Source organism: Heliangelus exortis, chromosome 15 (genome assembly GCF_036169615.1).
Source record: "Heliangelus exortis chromosome 15, bHelExo1.hap1, whole genome shotgun sequence".
NCBI lineage: Eukaryota > Metazoa > Chordata > Aves > Apodiformes > Trochilidae > Heliangelus > Heliangelus exortis.
In genome coordinates, this window is record NC_092436.1 from 381,075 (window position 1) to 400,108 (window position 19,034).

General features: G+C 49.5%; 1 protein-coding gene across 12 annotated transcripts in view; it reads right to left on the bottom strand.

Annotated features, from left to right (window-relative positions):
• Window positions 1-15,497, bottom strand: part of TCERG1 (transcription elongation regulator 1) — a 29,497-nt gene extending 14,000 nt beyond the window's left edge. Inside the window, exons 1-10 of one of the 12 annotated variants that reach the window (XM_071759248.1) lie at window positions 15,372-15,497; window positions 14,171-14,396; window positions 11,610-11,762; window positions 11,271-11,508; window positions 8,565-8,807; window positions 4,752-4,814; window positions 3,206-3,406; window positions 1,750-1,961; window positions 1,023-1,111; window positions 440-600 (exon numbers count right to left, since the gene is read on the bottom strand). In XM_071759248.1, the coding sequence (XP_071615349.1) occupies window positions 440-600; window positions 1,023-1,111; window positions 1,750-1,961; window positions 3,206-3,406; window positions 4,752-4,814; window positions 8,565-8,807; window positions 11,271-11,508; window positions 11,610-11,762; window positions 14,171-14,396; window positions 15,372-15,457 (1,672 nt within the window). In that variant the 5' untranslated portion in view covers window positions 15,458-15,497. Of the gene's footprint in view, window positions 1-439; window positions 601-1,022; window positions 1,112-1,749; window positions 1,962-3,205; window positions 3,407-4,751; window positions 4,815-8,564; window positions 8,808-11,270; window positions 11,509-11,609; window positions 11,763-14,170; window positions 14,397-14,854; window positions 15,224-15,371 lie in introns of those variants that run through there. The other 11 variants (XM_071759240.1, XM_071759239.1, XM_071759235.1 and 8 more) reach the window with 11 other exon arrangements.
• Between the last annotated feature and the right edge of the window lie 3,537 nt (window positions 15,498-19,034).

The following is a 19,034-nucleotide window of genomic DNA, read 5'->3' on the forward strand; positions in this document are numbered from 1 at the left end:
TCCCAGAATCTTTTACTAGAACTCATGCCAGAAAGAAGTCTTATCTCAGCAGCTCCTGAATGTTCTCTGCTCTTGGCAGCTGTTTCCAAAACTGTTTTGGAGTTGATGTTCTCTGTAAATCCTCTCCTTCATTCGTACATTATGATTAATTTTTTCTGGCCCCCATATTCCTCTTGCTTATAAAACAAACACAGTCCATTTTTCAGTCAGTAAAAATTGTAGTTTTTCAGCTTGTCAGCATCTGGGAAAACCTTGTTAATATCTACTGTCTTCAACAGACTAAATCTACATTCCCCTTTCTAAACTTCAGAGCTATATGCATTCTTCCAATATGGCCTTACATTTCTCTCAGTTAAACATTATTAGTTTTGAAAACCAACACAAATTAAGCCATGATCCATACCCAGTCTTGTTATGAAAGCACTAATGGGGGTCTTACTAAGTTTTTTTCCTTCTTCCATGCCCTTTTTGTGGGGAGGCTCTTGAATGATTTTGTCCACATCAGCTCTTCCAATGAGGTCATCTGGTCGGTCCCACATGGACAGACGAGTGGTGGGGTTGTAGAAGAAGACCCGTTCATCACCAGTCCACACCACACACCTGGGAAGGGAACAGACAGAGGGGAAGCCTTGGGATGCTCCTCTCTGCATCCCAGATCCATGCTCAGGGCCTGGAGCAGCACCAGGGTCACAGACAGACCTCAGCAGCACTGCACAGCTGCCCTGCTGGACACTGGGTTACTGCTTCCTCTGCTGGCAGATTGAAATGCAATTTTAAACATTTTAAATTTTAATTTTAAGCATGCTTTTTTATCAGAAGCTGCAGTATATTTGGCTCTTCTCTATAAAAAAAAAAAAAAAATTGGATTTTGGGGTAAAAAGTAACTCATCTCCGCAATACCCCTCAGAATATGAGAAAAATCAAGTTAATGTTACTTGTTCTAACCACCCACCCACCCTCCTGGTGGCTGCAGCACTGATCTCCCAGGCCTGCAGATGCCACAGGGAAAAACCAGAACCTACCAGGGGGTTCCTGGAATAGGAGTGGTTGCAACTGGCTTGGCTTTCTGAGCTGCTTTTTCTTCTTCAGTCATTTCTTCCTCTTTAGGCTCCTCAGGGCAAAAACAAGTTACAGGGCTTAGGCAATGACAACTTCCTAATTATTTATTATAAAGTAACAAACTTGTTTAAAACAAGCAAGTGTGTTTTGAAACAACACTAACAAACAGCTCACAATTACACATTATTCATGCTTAAAATAATAAAAAAAAAGGATTGGAATCCCAACACACACAAACTGCTATTCAAAAAATCTCAATTCAGGAAACCTCAGTGTTTATTTAACTTTGTGCTTATTTAACTTCAATGAAACCTTATATAAATGCCTTCTTCAATCCACATGAATCCTTGAATCAAGGGCTGTAAAGAGGGGCAAGGATGTAATTTCTCACAAAGGAGTTTTGATTTATTCTTAAAATTAATTTACTTGAAAATGAGACACAAAGTATGAAACAGTCCTAAAATCTTCAATAATCTTAATTAATAATGAGATAACATCACATCTATGTAATTAGCTGCCTTATTTCCATGATCTTACTAATTTCTTAACTCACATACTCTGTATTTTTCTTTTAAATGTTTCGTCCTTTTGTAAAAAAAGAAAATAAAAATTAAAAAGAAAAAAATCTATGAGCCCAAGAAGCAAGGCTTTCAAAAATCACCCCAGGAATTAAGAACTCAAGTTACTAACCATGTCTCCTGCCAACATGCCTGGTCTACAGATGCAACCAAACCTGTAGGAGGTAGGATTCATAATGGTGACACTGGGGGTTGCAAGGTCTTTTACCTCCTTTATAAGTTCTTTTATAGGTTCTTCTTTTGTCTCTTCTTCTTCTGTCTCCATTGGCAAAGGCTCCTCTGAAGGCTCTTTAATTGGCTCTTTTATCTTCTCTTCCATTTTTTCTAAATAAAGATATAATTTTCCTCAGCTTTGTTAAGAAACCATGGTAGAACCACAACTGATTTGGCTTTATCACTGTGATTTTCCAAGCCCAACAGCAGAACAGAATTTATTTTTAATATATTTTCATCACTGCCTGTCCTTCCTGGGCTTTGCAGAGTCTGCTTGTAAAGACATGATTACCTCCTGTATCAACATCCACTTGGGACTGGAAAAAAAATATTGTAAGGCAGCCTACTGCATTAAAAAGCTAAAATAGCTGAAACACCAGCAAAATTATCAACCAACAGTGCAACACTGAAGAACACTTTCAGATTTGAAATGCTCTTGACAAAAAATAAATCAGAGACAATTCATGGAGAATCATCTAAAGATTGCTCTATAGCCATTTAAAATTACAAAATGTGCCATCTTTACTCAGCAAAATGGGATATTTTCACCTCAGTGACAGGAAGACCTACTATTTACATATGAATTACCTGAAAGATTAATTAAACTAGCTATCTATGCAAGGGCTCTGGATTGGTCTATACAAAGACTTCTTGTGACTGAAAAATCCAGCAGATAATAAAGGTAAGAAATATTTGGTTCCAACTGGATTTGGTTTTCTAAAAGATTTTGTAAACTGAATAAATGCTGTAAGCTATTTTTTTTTTGCTCCTTCTTCCCTATCTACAAGAAGTCCCTCCAACATGGATTCCAGACATGAATCACAGAATATATCCAGAATACAACTTAGGGATGCAGACAGGGGGAGATAATTTATTTTTTCCTCTTATTTCCAGTCTGTTTATACACTTTTACTTTCCTTTATACACTTTATACTCACTTAAACATTTTGAAGATCTGAAATTTAGAATTTCAGTGATCTTCTTTCTTTCCTGGTTTAGTCTTTAGGGTACCTGAATTTACCCCCCACTTTCTACCTCTCTGCAACGGGGACCTTCTCAAACACGTGAGTACATGAAGTGCTTAATTTCTACTGGAGTGAGAACAAGAATTTACCCAAGAGTCACAAGACTTGGAAGCAACTCTAGAACCAAACACTCTTCCAGTAAAGTGAGTAACAAAGAAACTATAGAGCTTTCAGACTCAAGAACAACCCAAATGGATATTTATAGTCAGGTTTTCAAAATATCTGTAACACCAGGGACTGGAAATATTCCTGCTGACATTTTCACGTGCAGCCATTCACGGTTTAGGGCGATTTTGGCTGCTGTATGAGAAACAGAAGAAAAACAACTACCTTTTTCTTTCAGTTCTTGGGGTTTTTCCCATGTTGACTCCAGAGTCCTGTTGTTATAGTAGTAAGTCTTCCCATCTGCTGTTTTGTACTCTGTCCACTCAGAGACAGCTGTAGCTCCAGCCAAGGTAGCAGGGGAAGCAGCAATCGCCACCTGAGGATGGATCATGGGGACGATGGGAGGGGCCATGCCTGGCAAGACACCTGCAAGAGAAGGGGAAAAAAAAAAAAGAAAAAAGGAAAAAAAAGGAAAAAGGAAACAGTAAGTGACAATGAAGTACCTGGGAACCAAAACTTAGCACTTTACTGACTTAATTTACAAATAATAAAGAATCAAGATTGTTTTCAAAGGTAAGTTGGAACAATGGATTGTTGCTGACTTTCCTTCCTCTGCTTTCAGAATCAGAAATGCCCACATCAGGCAAATAACATTTTATTTTAATTACAGTAATGTGTAATTCTGTACAGCACAAAGCTTGTTCGTTTTTAGACATCTGTTTTGTTACTTAAAAAATAACTGCTCTATTTATTAAAAAAAGTCTTCATCAGGTGTCTATAGCAAATAATGATTTTTTTAAAAATCTACTCCACTGTTTGATTATGATGTGACTTTAAGAGCTATTCCTGTTGCTCTGGAAAAAAAGGCAACAGTGGCTTGAATCTGAGCCACGTTATAATGGAGCAGAACTCCATCAAAAATTAAGCCCTGACTCAAAAAGCTATCATTAATTCAGAGCCTTGGAGAAAAACTGATGGGAATTAAATAATATCAGCATGTGTGAGAGTTTTGCTTAATGCTGCTGACTGATTGGAAAAAACATTTTATTCACATCCTAAAGCAAAATGGCAAGTAAATGTCCCAAGAAAGCCAGAATGCCACATAATCCTACTATTTCCCTACTCATCCCAGCAAAATGGCTACACTGAACACCTTGTGAATGAAAAGTTCTAGAGAAACCAATTGGACAGGACTAGAGCTACAAGACAGTAACTTTGAGCCTCTAACATTTATATTTAAAATGCCTGCATTTTTAAATAATGGGAAAGCACGCATTACACATTGCCATAAAATATTCTGAGTTATTTTTCTTAAATCCACAATTTGAAAAATGAGAATTTATACTAAGACACACAAACACACACACCAACATGCCAGCACAACCACGTCACTACACATGTGGAAGTAGGAAAAACAAAAATCCACGCACAAGAAACTAGTAACTAAGAAGAATGGGCATGGAGAGATTCACAGTTATTACAGAACTCAATGATTACAGAAAACTGTACTGGTTTATTGGTTGGGCTTTATTTTTTTGGTTTGTTTTTTGGATAAAATAAGCTAACGCTAACAGTTCTTTGGGACAGTTATTTCCTGGCCAAATATGAATGTTTGCATTTATACTGGCTTTGAAAATAAAGTGTATATATATGTGTATATATATATAATCATTCAGTTGGGGAAGCAAATAAATAAATAAAAGATAAACAACAACATTCACTACCATGCCAACTTACAGACAAAACGAACTAAGATGGTTTTGAAAATTACCGGTCTTGGTGGTAGCGACTGTCTTTACATACGGGCAGCTGACTATTTGCATCATTGCTACACCTGCAAAATGGACAAGCAAGCATGTTGGAAAGCTGCCATGGTGTGTCAGCTACCACGGGGGTCTGGGCCCTAGGGACTGCCTGCTACAATTTGGGAAGTGCCCTTTCCAGCTGGCAGAGAGGAAGCCTCCCCAAAAGGGAACGGGGAGGTCGGGTTCGCTCCCAACTTCTAATGCCAGATCAAATCTCACAAAGTGATTTCTAAGCTGCAGAAACAGTTTCTGCTAAGATTAAACCAGCTGTCAGGGGTGTCATTAAAAAGAAAAAAAAAGGTATTTCAGTGGAGACTCAGGGGTTTAAGTTCATTCCTGGGGAATTGGGCTCTCCCTGCAGGTCAGGAGCCGGGGGAAGCATCCCGCTGACAGGGCAGCCAGGGCTCACACACCCCGCCAAGGAGCAGCAACACAGGGAAACTCTTGGTCTTTGCTATTTTCAGTCTGCTGCTGCTGCGTTTAGGAAGCAGTGGTAAGAGCAGAAGGAAAGGTTTACAGCAGTCAGAGCAGCGAGGAGAGGCAGGGGGAAAGCCAAGTGCCACCCAGAGGGAAAGCTGAGGGACGGTACAGGTACAGAACGGCTGGAGGTGGAGGAAGGGAGGGGAAAAAAAGAAATAAAAGCAATGAAGCTGCAAAGAGATGTGCACAAAGCCACACCAGGTCAGTGGCAGCCAACGTTTCCCTTATTTTTCATTGCCAAGAGTGTCATGAGCTGAAAAATGCTCTAAAAGCAGCAAAACTAGTGCTCAGAAAGAATCATGCACTGCTCTGCTCCCCAGCGCAGCAAGAAATGACAGAGAAAGGCCACAGAGAGGGAAGCATCTCATCCTCTTCTACTAGACCCAAAATTCAGGGGGAAATTAGACAGGGGAAAGGGGAACACATTTCAAAAAGCCTTCATTTTTGGGTGTGGAAGGAAACAGTACAAGTTCTCTATCTGTTGGTCCAGACTGGACACTGTAACTGAAACACTTCAGAAACTTCCCCTCACTTGGTCTCAGCTCCATCATCTGAGGTTGGAAATCCTCCAGCACAAAGTGAAATTAAACCCCTGTGTTTATAAGCAAAGCAATTTCTGGTTTTCTTCAGTATGGAAGGCATATAAAAAACCTGCCAATTTGTTTTTAAAACTGTTTTCAAGAAGACAGAATTGTAATGCTCTTTAATATTACTTCCAATGAAAGAATCCAAAACTACCTTTATTAAAAAAAAAAAAAAGTATGACTCGAGAGACAAAAACATCAACTCAAACAGCACTGAAACAAGTGTTTGTCTAAAAATTTTTTTTTTTGGGGGGGGGGGGGTCATGTTAAATACTTAAAAATCAATCTGAAAATTCGTTTTGTTAAGGAAGTTACAGCATGTCTTCAAACTGGGTCAGTATAAATAATGCCATCTGCAGGATCACTGACATCAGAGATACTGCAGCAGAGATGGGGCTCAGCAAATACCCAAGCTTCTTCCTCTGCCAACTTCACTCTCAAACACACAACTAACTTTTAAGGTATGAATTAAGAGAAAGCAGACTTACTTTTTAAGATCTGAGATTACGAGATATCATTAATCAACTCTTCCATTGTTCCGTGTTACTACAGCACAATACAGAGATTAACTTTGAAATCACTTGACAATGGCATTGTTCAGCTCAGTTACTGGGTACAGCAATGTGGCTGGTGCTGACAGCCCCCCACACCTACACAGTTAAACTAGGGAAGCCCTTCTGACCTCACTTTATGCTGCCAGGATATCACTTTGACTTCTCTTTAGTTTGTTGCTGTAAAATACTCAGCATTTGAAAAATATTCAGACTGTCTTAATTCTGTGATCAGGCAAAATGGTAAATGAAGGCTGGTTAGTGGAAGCAGGCACTCCAGTGCCAGGCACCCCTCCTGTGTGTGACGGGTCCCACCCAAAGGGCTCATCTCACTGTGGGAACAGGAGCCAGACCTAAGGCTTAGAATTGGCTGGGTTGGAAGGGACCTCAGAGATCATCAAGTCCAACCCTTGGCTTGCTGCCAGGAAAGCTCTGAAAAAAACAATTTTTAAAAACGAGTCTAAGAAGAAGATGGATGCTCTTGCTCTGTCTTTCCTGATGCACTACACAAAAAACCTTTTTTGACTGAGAGTTTATGGAAATGCCCAGCCAAGCACAGGAACCCCAGGGCAGCCCCTTTTACTGGCACTTTCCCTGCTGCTGCTTTGTCCATCCACACTGAACCTGACAGCTCACACCTCAGATAATTGCACCCTTCAGAGGGAGGAAAGGACCCTTCACACATCCCCTGCTGCCAATGTCAGCAATGGCAGGTAAGGACCACCTTCAAGGTTTAACCCTTTTTGTTGTTTTCCAGGCCTCACAAATACACAGATTTCAGAATTATCTCTCTCATCCTTCAGCCATTTTTTCTTTCAGATATTTTTGAATATCATGTTCAGAATAGTATTTTTTCCAGTCATAAAACAGTGAGCACTACGCTGCTATTTCCTTTTCAAGCAAGCTGCAGATTGAAGTAGTTCTCCCCAGTTATTTTAGAAGACTACCCTAAAAGCAGAAACAACCAAAAGCTGGTCCTGTCTTCCAGTGAGCTGATCTAATACCTGTTTTAACTACTGTAATGCTTATCTGGTTTATCCAGGGATTACTGACTCCAGAGGCCCTGGAGTGATGCCTTTGCAGGACAGAGGTCCCCTCACTCAGCCTGCACAGAGTCACAAAGGTGAGGATGCTGCTCACAGCTGCTGCTTGGCAATTCATCAGAAACTGACTTGTGTCATAACTGCAGCCCCAAAGCTTCCTTTGCAACAGAAACCCATCAGCCCTTGGTGTATATTTAGTGCTGCTGCAGGCTGGGAAAGCATTAATTACTTCTGTGCAGGAACTGAGCTGTATCCACATGACCAGGAACGTGGTATTTAAGCAAGGAGTGACTTTATCCACTTGGATCCTTGACAGAAGTCAAGTCCACAATTTTGCCAGCCTAAAATGAGTTCTGAGGTATCGAAGTAGTTCATAAAAACTTAAAATACGATTTACCCAGAAAGTAGTGGGCTGCCACCCAAAATTTCTTCTCAGTAGTCTTGTACCTAAAGCCTCTGAGAAACAGCCCAGCATCTTGGATGCCCTCAGCATGGTCCCCAGTGTAAGCCTCAACATTTTGCCTATGCACTCTGCATCACACCTGAGAGCTGCAAACCAGGAGAACTGGGAACCCCTAACATCACTCAGGGCAAATGCATTTGAATGGTAATTTTTCCTGCTCGTAAGTACATAATTTTCTTTTAATTTTTTTTCAGCAATAATCCATGTCCTAATAAATATTTATGCACAAGACTTGAGATTGAAATCAAGCAAGTAGAAAAAAGTTACTGTGATACTGGAATTGGTGAAACAAAGTGCTACAGTACTCTGAGTCACACAGGGATTCTCTCCAGAAGCTGACTTTTTTTAACAGAGGACAAGATAGACATGTGCCAAGAAATGGTTAGTGCAATTCTTACATTTTCTTGTCATCTGGAAGAAAAATGTTTACATGCTTAAATGCAGCAGTTTGCTGATATGCATATCAAAGGACTAGAAGCCAAAAAATTCTTACGTTCTTTGTTAATTAAAAAGTCTGTCTGCTAACCCTGAATTCTTTCAAAAATAACTCTGAGTGGAGAGGATTCAGGCAAGTTCCATACACAGTGGACACATGAGTGCAAACAAGTTGACAACATGGACATGTAGCAGACAAGACAATTACAGTTTGCCAATTTACCTGGAAGTGGAATAGGCATGCCAGGAAGGGGGACACGAAATGGAGGTACCATTACTGGTGGAAAAGCAGGAATTGCTGCAGTTGGCTGAGGTACTGCATGAGGAACTGCAGGAGGCAATGTCTGTGGGACTGGCTGGGGTACAGTCTGCACAGGTGTAGCAGAAGGAGCAGAGGTTGAAACACTGACTGATGGTGTGGCAACTGAAACACCCGAACTCGGGGTCTGGTCTTGTGTGGTAGGTGCTGATAAAAAAGAACAAAGAACACCTTGTATCATAGACACAGCAATACATGTGCTGCAAACATACTGGCTCTCTGTTTCCCACCAGAAGTCACTCAGCAGGTATGCTCAGATATCATCAGCAGGAAGACACCCGTGGCCAAAAAACCTTCCACCTTCTCTGTAGCATTAAATATTCCCACAGAAAGTCAGTTTCAGATTTTACTTTGTCCTGTTCTTTACACCCAGCAAGTCTCTAAAGCAGTTTCAAGGGTGTACCCAAAGGACAAACACAACCTCTGTGTACCCCTGTTCAGAAAAACACAAGGGGAGTGCCACAGAGTTTCAAATGGAAAAGGTGGTTCTGGTGTCAAACCAACACAGGTTCTGCCTGTAATGGCAGCACCCTCTGCACAACAGGAGCCTATCCAAAATTATGCTTGTTAAGCTGGGACCCAAGAAATGGAAAAATCTCAATTAAAAAAGTGTGTAAACAAGCAAGGAAAACGAAATCACTGCTCTTCAGAAGCTGCAAGAACTTCCCTGGTCTTCAGTGCCTCCCAGTGGAAGAACACTCTCCCAGCACTCAGGACTAAACCCAGAACAAAAGTCAGGCCTGGCAGCCAGGAGAGCCCTGGCTGATCACACTCACCCACCAGCCCTGCACATTTACACTCTGAGATCTGCTGGAGGGGAGGGACTGCTGTAAAAATGAGCTTTTTTTTTTTTTAAATGAAAGGAACCACACCATATTACATGTGGGCACACTGAGCATTCTCTTCCATATTTAACATCTACCAGGAGCATTCCAAACAACATACCAGTATTAACATATTTATCTGTTATGTGTTTCAGAAAGGGTGAAAGCTTTTAGCACTGCCTAGAATTTAGGGAAACAGAGCAGACAGTCAGTATGTGATTTCTTTTAAGCCCTAAATCAAAACAGTACCAGAGAAGAGTGAAGCTCAGCCACAAGTCCCAGTTTATTTACAGGCCAAGTCAGAGTTACCAAATCATTTTCAGTCATAAAATTTCATCACCTAGGCACAGACACCAACAGTAACAGCTCTTGAAAGCAAAGACAACGTTTAGCAGGTAGAAGAGGCAGAGGTGGAGCAGGCTCTCAGTGCTGGTTATTAGGAAACTCTGCTGCAGAGAGGGAGTGTGAGGTGCTACTGCAAAAGCAGGGTCAGGTCTCCAAAGCCTGGAAAGAGCCCAGACACTTAACAATCACCTCCTACGTGATTCCTCTTACTCAGCCATGTGGTTCAACATATTTCAACGAGGGGCTGAATGCAGGGCTGAGCTCCCCTGCACATTAAATTAAAGCCCTAAAAGCAATGCAAATGATTTGCTGCTCCAGCACTATCTGAAAGCACAGTGTGAGGGGCACCTGAATTTGACTCCCTTTCAGGCACAGACCTCTCAAGTTTGGGTTAAACAACGAGTTGGGCTTGACTTGCCTCACGTGCTGAAGAGGAATTCATTCCAGAGGATGCAACCACACATTACAGCTGGAGTCACAACTTCAGCTCCTCTTGGCCATGCTCCTGACTCACTGCACAGGTTTTTACCAGCACAGCTGCAAGGACCAAGCCTGTCAGGCAGCAGCCACACGACCTCCTTGCTCAGCCTGGGACCCTGACCCACTGCTGGCTGCTGAGGGCAAAGAGCACACAAGGTACAGCCCTGCACAGGGCCTCTGCCCTGGAGACACTCTGTTAGCATATTTGTGCCAAAGTATAGCATAAATCATGCTGTTATAGGCAAATACCATGGCTATTGTGCACTGTGTGCATGCTGCACCACTTCAGCCCCTTTCCCCTCGAGCTGGCCAAGGCTCAGCCCAGGTGAACAGCAGCAACCTTCAGAACACCATTCAAAGTTGATGACTGAACACTACTGGCTCTAAGGACTCTTTTCATCCCCTTCTGTGCAACTCCAGCAAATGAAAACCCAGGAGGCTTGGTCAGAAGAATAAGGCTAGCACAAGTGACGCAGCAGAAGCAGCTCTGTTCTGCCATCACCCAGTTCTCCACAGCAGCAGCACTGGAAGACTCAGCCTCTTAGAGCAAGAGATGCCACTTTGGAAGCAAAGGGAGAACTGCTGCAACTATAGCTCCTACCTCAGATGAACTTGTGAAATACTTCTCAAAACAATTTAGCTTTATCTACAGTCAGAAGGAAAGGGATGCATAATAGCTCTGAGATGGTAACAGCAGAAGAAAAATACACAAAGACCTCAAAGAAAGGGCTGCACACCCAGGTGTATCACTCTCCTGAAGTAAGCCTTTCAGATCAGGAAAAAAAAAAATAAAAGGTTTGCATGCAAGGTTCTTCTGGATTAAATGGAGTACTTTAGGCTCACACTACTTCATGCTGAAACAGCTTGCTCCTGGATGCCAAGTTTCTGCTGCAGGAGCTCCCCAGAGCACCCCCACCACCCGCTCCCCACCATCCCCCCCCAGGCACCCTCATCCACTCACTGGAAATGGTTTGTGACACTGATGTGGCCGTGGTGGTGGTGGAGGTGGTGGAGGACTGTGTGCTGGAGGAGGTGGACGGGGAGGCTGAGGAGGCAGGGCTGCTGGTGGTGGGTGTGGAGGCACCCACAGCTTGTGCCTGCGCCGCCAGCATCGGCGTCAGCTCCGACTGCTGGATGACTTTGACCCCGTCTGGTTTGCTCCAGGCCGACTCCCGTGTCCGTGCGTTGTAGAAATAGACCTGGGGGGCACAGAGCACCATCAGAGCCCTCCCTCTCCTCTGCCTGGCTCAGCTCCCCGGGGCACAGGGAGCAGTGTGGGGTCTGGCCGCTCCTCCCTTACCTTCCCATCTGGAGTTTTGTTTTCTACCCAGATCTCTTCAGCTGGGGGCATTGCTGGTGTTCCAGGGGCAGTGACAGGAGGCATTCCTGGAGGGAACATCATACCAGGAGGTGGTGGCATGCTGCCCATGGGAGGAGGCATAAACGGTGGTCTCTGAAGGCATATAATGACAATAATGGAGGTGATAGTGGTCAGAATGTTACATTTTTACATTTTTCCTTTATTACAGCCCCAACAGACAGCACAGCTATAGCAAGGTCAACTCTACCAGTCTTGGGAGCTCCTCTAACAACCCAGTGCCAACAGCTCAGAGAACACACCTCCCACAGCAGCACAGCCCCAGCAAGCACCTGACAAGCACCAGGGAAAAAAGCAGCACAAAAAGAAGTGGGGAGAGAGAAAAATCTCCTTTCCTGGAAAGGAGAAAACATCCCAGTGCAAGGAAGAGAAAGAATGGAAGACCTGCTCCCAGATGGCTGTCCCTCAGCCCCCCCCAGCTGGGAAGGACACACACCCTGACCCTTTTCTGATTTATTGGCAGAGCAGAAGATTTCATTACAAGTGTTACAGCTCTCAATTTCTACCTCGTGCTAATGTAAACTAAAAAAAACCCATAAATCAAATAACATTTTTGTTATTGCATAATCATAAGGACTCCAGCACTGCCCAACACACCAGTGTCACCTCCAGGCCTGCTTTCTAATTCCAGCTACATCAAGTTCCTCCATTCCTCTTGTCTGGACTGCTCTGCAGTGTCCTGTGCACAGAGCACCCAGCACCTCCAGCACAGCACCCACTGAGCTCTTCCTCTTGTTCTGCACACACCCACAGCTGACCCAATTCTCCCTGTCACTCCAGTTCCCTCTGTGACTCAGGTGGTTTCCCACAGGCAGTGCCAGGGCAGAGGAGGGAGCCCATGGCCTGGGTGACATTCCCCCAGCAGGGACACACCACAGACACAGCTTCTGCCTCTCTTTGGTTTCCTTCACAAGTTTCCTCCCAGCTCATAAAATTTCTGCTCTACAAGTGATGTTTCAAACTGCTTTGTAAACCCATTCACCAACTCCTGATTTCTGCCAAATGTGATTATAAAGGAAGCCAAGAGCACAGGGACAGAACCCCAGCCAGGAAAAGCTGTTCAGGGAGCCACAGCCTTCCCCTCCTTCCTCGTTTCTCCTCCCCCTGGCCACGAGTGATCTTCCTCTTCACAGCTCTACAGTCTGTAAAAACAAGCCAGCAGAGCTCACTTTTTGCCTGCTGTTGGTGCTTTCCCCCAAAATAACCAGGTCAGGTCGCTGCAGGGCAGTCCTGGGAGTGAGGAGGGGTCCCAGGTGTGCAGCCCCTCAGCTCCCCTCTGCACACACCCTCCCAGGACCTCTCAGCCCTGTGGCTCTCCTTGCACCAGTAAACCCCAACCATCTGGTGCAGAGCATGGAAAATGGGGAGGAGTTTGGTGCATGGCTCCCAGGTGTGGGAAGGAGCTGTGCTGGACAGGCTCACTGCATCAGCAAACAGCTGGGGGCTGAAAAAAATCCAGAATATCAAACACAACAATGGGAACAGCAGCCTGACAGCTCCCTGAGCAGCCCAAGTCCTACCAACACCCCTTCTGTTCAAGAAAGCTGCTACAGAAACCATCAGCTGGATTTTTATTGACATCCTGAGCTCAGGGGGTTGGCTCAGGGCAGCCAAAATTAGGCTGCAGTTTGAGGTTGGTTTATTTTGGATGCAGTCCAGCTCAAGTCCTTCTTAACAAATTACAAATAGTGGATTTACCCCATTATTTACAAACCACACAGCACTGCTCACCTCCTCAAAGCCCCACCTGCAGTAATTGCACTGCCCTGGCAGCACTGCACTCCCACAGGGCTGTTAACATGATCCTTCTCTTATTCACAAACATCCTGAACCTTCCAAACTCTCCAAGTCTTTGAAAAGCAGGGAAAAGGACTCCAGAATCATCACCATGAAATACAGAGAGCTACCTCACCTGAGCCCAAACAGGCCTGTCCTGTACCTGCAGGTGCTTGGAGTGCTGTCCATTCCAACAAACAAACAAACAAACAGAAAATCCAAGCAAACCACAAGGAATGAGATAAAGAGCACTGTCCCTCTGACAGAACACAGTTGTCTCTGAGGGTTTTTCCCAGATGTTCTTCTTCCCCTTGCCAAGGTGCTTCCTGTCCCTGGTGCCCCACCAAGGGAACAGAACCTTCCTCCTCCACACCTCTGATTACACCCCCTGAGCTACTGCCCACCCCCTCCCCAGGGCCTGGGTGACAGGTAATGACACCCCAGGGCAGTGGTGTCACCACACAGGACCCAGCTGTGCCTTCTGAGGGCCAGCACAGCCCATGCACCTGCAGTAACCTCCAGGAGCTGAACACAAGCTGTGTTTCCACACCACAGCCATGCATTGATTTTATAATGCCACACACAAGCCTCGTGTTTCTATCCTGCCCCCTCTGTTTTATTCTCTCTCCTTTTATTATTTCCACACCTGAAAACAGAGCAGATGAAGCCACCCACCCCCCAGCCCCAGAGAACCTCCTGTTCCTTACCTGTAAATGTGGAGGTCCCATTGGTGGGGGGATCCCTCCTGGAGGTGGCATGGGAGGCATGCTGGGGTCGAAGGGAGGACGTCCAAAAGGGGGTCGAGGTGGTGGGGGAGGGCCCCGCATCATCCCAAAGGGTGGGGGAGGTCTCATGAGAGGGGGTGGGCCCCGCATGACCGCGTTGGGCGGGGGGGCCGGGCCACGGAACCTCAGTGCCTGCTGCTGAGCCATCCTGTGGAGAAGGCCAAAGGCAGGGACAGATCAGCTTCCTTTGGTGCCGAGCTGCAGGGGGATCGGTTCTTACGACAAACAGAGCAAAATCCCTGACAAAAAAAATAAAAACACGACGGGGCGTGGAAAAAAATCCCCCGCCAGGTTCGAATAAACGGCGTGAAGGGTGCGACTGCTGCTGCAGCTCCTTCCCCTTCCCAGCCGAGTTTGTTACTCCTCAGGGTTACTGCTGGGAATTCCGAACTTCCCGGGCTGCCAAAGCTCCTTCCAGGCGGCTCCGTCCCCACGGGTCCGGTGTCCCGCGGGAGGAGGCTCTGCCGGGGACAGCTCCGTCCCCCCCCCCGCCACCTGCAGTCGTCCGGGGGCTCCAGCCACCGCCCCGACCCCCTCTGCCCCCCCCAGCCCTCCTCCTCCACACAGGCAGCCGGGGAAACGGATAAAGAGAAAAAAAACGTTCACCTTTGGCACCAGCGAACGCTCTTCCGCTGCTCTCAGGGAAAGAACTGTGCCCAGCACTTAGTGCCCGGGCAATGCCCATGTCGCACGAGGACTCAAAACCGAAAAAAACAAAGGTTATGAGAAGGTGAACGCCGACACAGCCGCGGCTCGGACACACGCACGGGCAGCCCCGCTCCTCAGGGCCCGGCGGGGGGGACCCCTCCCCGGCAGCCCAGCCCCGCGCCCGGGAGCGGAGACGCGGCCCGGACGGCGGCGGAGGAGGAGGATGAGGGGAGCCCTTCCCGGTCAGGAGGGCCCGGCCGCACCGCGGGGCCCGGCCCGGCGCCTGCCGCACGCGGGGACAGAAAATGGAGGCGGCGGGAGCAGCTCCGGGCCCGCCCCGCCCCGCCCCAGGCCAGGCCCGGGCCCGCTCCAAACCCCCGGCGGGCGCAGGCCGGGCCCGCGAGAAGGCCGCGAGGAGCCGGGCCGAGCCGCACCGGGCCCTTCCCCCCCGCGAGCAGCGCCCTCGGCGCGGTACCTGAGTTCTCCGCCGAACCGTTCCGCCGCCACCGCCTCCCCCTCTCCGCCGCCGGCCCCCGCGCCGCCGCCGCCCCGCTCCGCCATCGCCGCCTGGCAGCGCCGCCCCGCCCCGCCCCGCCGCACGGACCCGCCCCCCCGCCGCCACGCCGCCACGCCATTGGCCGCGCCGCACGCCCGTCAGCGCACGCGGGGCAGGACGCGCCTCCCCATTGGCCGCCGCGCCCGCCGACTTTGAATGGGGGAAGCCAGGAGCGACGCGATTGGCTGAGACGCGGGGCCTCGCGCCGCTTGCCGCCAGGGTCACGTGAGGCGTGACCCGGAGAGAGAGAGAGGGGAGCGAGAGCGAGAAGCGGAAGTGACCTCACGGGCCGCGGGGGGCGGGGGAGCCGCAGCCAATCACAGCCCGCGGGCGGCCGCGCGCTCCCGACCGGGAAAGGCGAACCGGGGGCGGCCCGGGCGTTACGTCACAAGGGCGGGGGTCGAGCGGCAGCCAATCAGCGGGCACAAGGGGGGGAGCCGCCAGCCAATCAGGAGCTGCGCCTGGTGCGCCGCTAGGGGGCGCTGTCTGCTGGGGGGTCCGGGGGGGGGTCCGGGGGGTCCCGGTCTGGGGGATCCGGGGGGGTCCGGGGGGTCCCTGCCCGGGGGTCCCTGCCCGGGGGTCCCTGCCCGGGGGGTCCCGGCGGACGGGAGTCGGGGGGCAGAAGAGGCGTCCCTGGGTCCTGGCAGTGCCTCTGCCCCGCCCCGGAGCCCCCCCGGAACCCCCACATCGCTGTGGGACCCCTGCGAGGGGGCTGCTGGGCTGGGCTGGGTGAGACCCCCGGGTTGTTCCCGAGGGGGGTTCCGTGGCCGCCCCCCACTCTGACCCCTCCCGGGGAGCCCCTCATGCCCCGGGTGAGGCCCCGGGGAGCCCCTGCAGGACGGGCGGGCAGAGCCCTGGCGCTCCCATCGCCTTTCCGAACATCAAACCCGGCACCGAGGAGCCTCCGGTGGCCCGGTCCGCACCCACAACACCCCCGCCAGGCCGCTGTCACCTCCGGGGACATGGGGGACATCGCCGCCCTCCCTCGGGGGGGCACCGGGAGCCTCGCTGAGCCCTCACCCCGTCCCACTGCACTGCTGTGGATGTGTGACCCCCCCACACCTCATCCCTCTCTTTCTGTACAAACAAGAACTCTTTGTTTAAAAAAAAAACACAATCCAACCCACCGGGGTGTCCGAGGGGCCCCTTCCTGGGGCAGGAGCTGACAGGGGTGCTGGGACATGGGGGCTCAGATCCCCCCCTGCCCCCGAGCAGTGGGGCTGCCGCCAGTGCCTTTCCTCCCTCTTTTATCTGCCCGTGTCAGGATGATTTATTAATTTATTAATCCGGATGATTTATTAATTACCGGCTGGCAGAGAGGAACATCTGCCAGGCCCTTCCTTCCCCACCTTGGGTAGAGCCAGCCCCACACTGCTGCCCCGTGGCCCCCTTCCTCCTGAGCTCCAAACCTTTTATTCACCCAGAAACTCGGGAGCTGCTGCTCCTGGAGGGGCGATCCGGGTCCTTTTGATGGGCTGGATGTGCCCGGCAGGATCTGGCTTTGGAGGCTCCACCATTTATTGCCCTTCACACCTCCTCCCCTTAGGTTTGATTAAAGCTCCGGATTCTGAGGATGCAGCTTTGGTGTTTGCAGGGACAGCCTCAGCCAGGAGCCACCTGGGCAGGGCTGGCAGGGGACGGGGACCTGCAGGTTCCCACCAGGATCACTTCCCGCTGGGGGTGTGGAAGCTGCTGGCTCCACTGAGTCGTGGTGCTGAGCTCCTGCTGCTCGAGAAAGAACATTGCCGGGTGGAGGGGGGATTTTCATATTGCAAATGTTTTCAAAGGTTTACATCCCAGTCCTTCTTTTAAAGGATTCTTTTTTTTAGCACCCAACTTCTCCACCTGGGCAGGGTGCATTTGGGGCTCTCCCTCTCCAACCTCCCCCAGTTCTCTGGCCCCAAACCCAGTGGCTTTTTTCTTCCCCGCTGGGTTTTTCTCTCCCTGGTTCCCAGGTTTCCTCGGGCAGTGTCACAGCCCTGGGGCTGTGGTGGGCTCCAGAGAGGGTCCGAACCCTCCCCCCCATCCATGGGGCTGCCGTGAGCCTCCCGGGTGCGCGGGGAGGCATCCACCCTGTCATTCTTTCTCAATCTTTTTCAAATTTCAGGTTGAAGTGTGCTTCCGAATTCCAAGTCTTGCCCTGGGCTGTCTGCGGGGCCTCTTGGCTGCTGCAGTGCCAGCATCTGCCGGGGAGACCCCCGGTCCCGTCTCGGAGGGCAGCAGCCCCGAGCTGGCACCGCTCGCCGCCCTCCCCGCTGTCTCTGCAGCCCTGGAAGGGGACAACGCTCTTCAACCCCCGGTGGTGGAGCACCAGAGGCGGGTCTGGGGGCTGGAACCCTGGCCCTGGCTGCCCCTCCCCTCCTGCAGGAGGTGTGAGGGTCCTGGTGGTGCCCGATCCAGGCAGGGCAGGGGGGTTTGCTCCAAGCCTGGGCTCGTCTGGAGGTTTTGGATGGAGCAGGACCCTCCAAGTCCAACCCATCACCCCTTCCAGCTCCCCGGGCAGGAGCTTCCAGAGGCAGCTGCAAGGTGTGGGTGCCACCGGGCTGTGCCCCGAGTCCTTCTGCAGACCCATCAGCCCTTCCCGAAATTCTGGGGGCATCCGGGGAAACTTCCCCTGCCTGAGCCCAGCCCGGCGCTGACACTAATAGGAAAAGACCACTAAAAGCTCTGGGTACTCTGTTGTGCTGCTGCCGGTCCCTCTCTCCCTTCCTTGCTGCCGGCATTCCATGCATTATTGATGCTCCTCGCTGCTGCTGCTCTCCCGTTTCCTCCTCCCCAGCTCCCGCTGCCGCACTCACACCACACCGGTACCGGCCCGGCTCTGGATGACAGCAGTGCTCGGTCCACACGAGTCCCCGCAGCAGAACCCATCCTGACCCCTCTGCCCAGCTGCTGGGGCACAGACTGGGGCTGGCACTGGGAGGGGTTTGTGTGACCCCCAAGATTCCTCGTCTGCTTCTCCACCCGCGTGGGGCTCTTCCCCAGCTCCTGACCTTGACTTCTGCTCGTCCCCAAACCCCTTCTCCTTCCTATACTGTTGGGGGCTTCTCCCTCCCTCAAGAACAGGGTCCAGCAGTGCCAGGGTGGCCTCTGGGGACCCCTGGGTGGCCACATGGGAAGCTCGTGTGACGGGGCCATGGGGAGAGGAGCTGTGCCACCCCGCAGGGAGGATGCCTCTCCTTCCCTGGGAGACCAGAAACACTCGGGCTCCGAGGTTAATATTTGATGAGGTGAGTTCAGGAGGGATGGATGCTGGAGCAGACGTGCTCTGACTCAGGCTCCTCCAGACAGCTTCGGCCTGGGCTGACCCCAAATTCACAATATTTCAGGTTTCTCCATTAAAGGAGGAAGCAAACGAACAACTCCTCCTGCCCCAGTGTCCCTGATAAGGAAAGTGTTTGCTCTATCCAAAATATTTCAGCTTCCTTCACTGCCCTGACCCTTAAAAAGCTACTGAAAAAAAAACCCAAAACAAACCCACAAAATCTGTATTTGAAAAGTCCAGCATTTAAAGAAATACCAGTTTTTTTCCCTAAACATTTCCTTCTGTATTTAGCCCAGCATTATTCCCAGTGCTCCCCT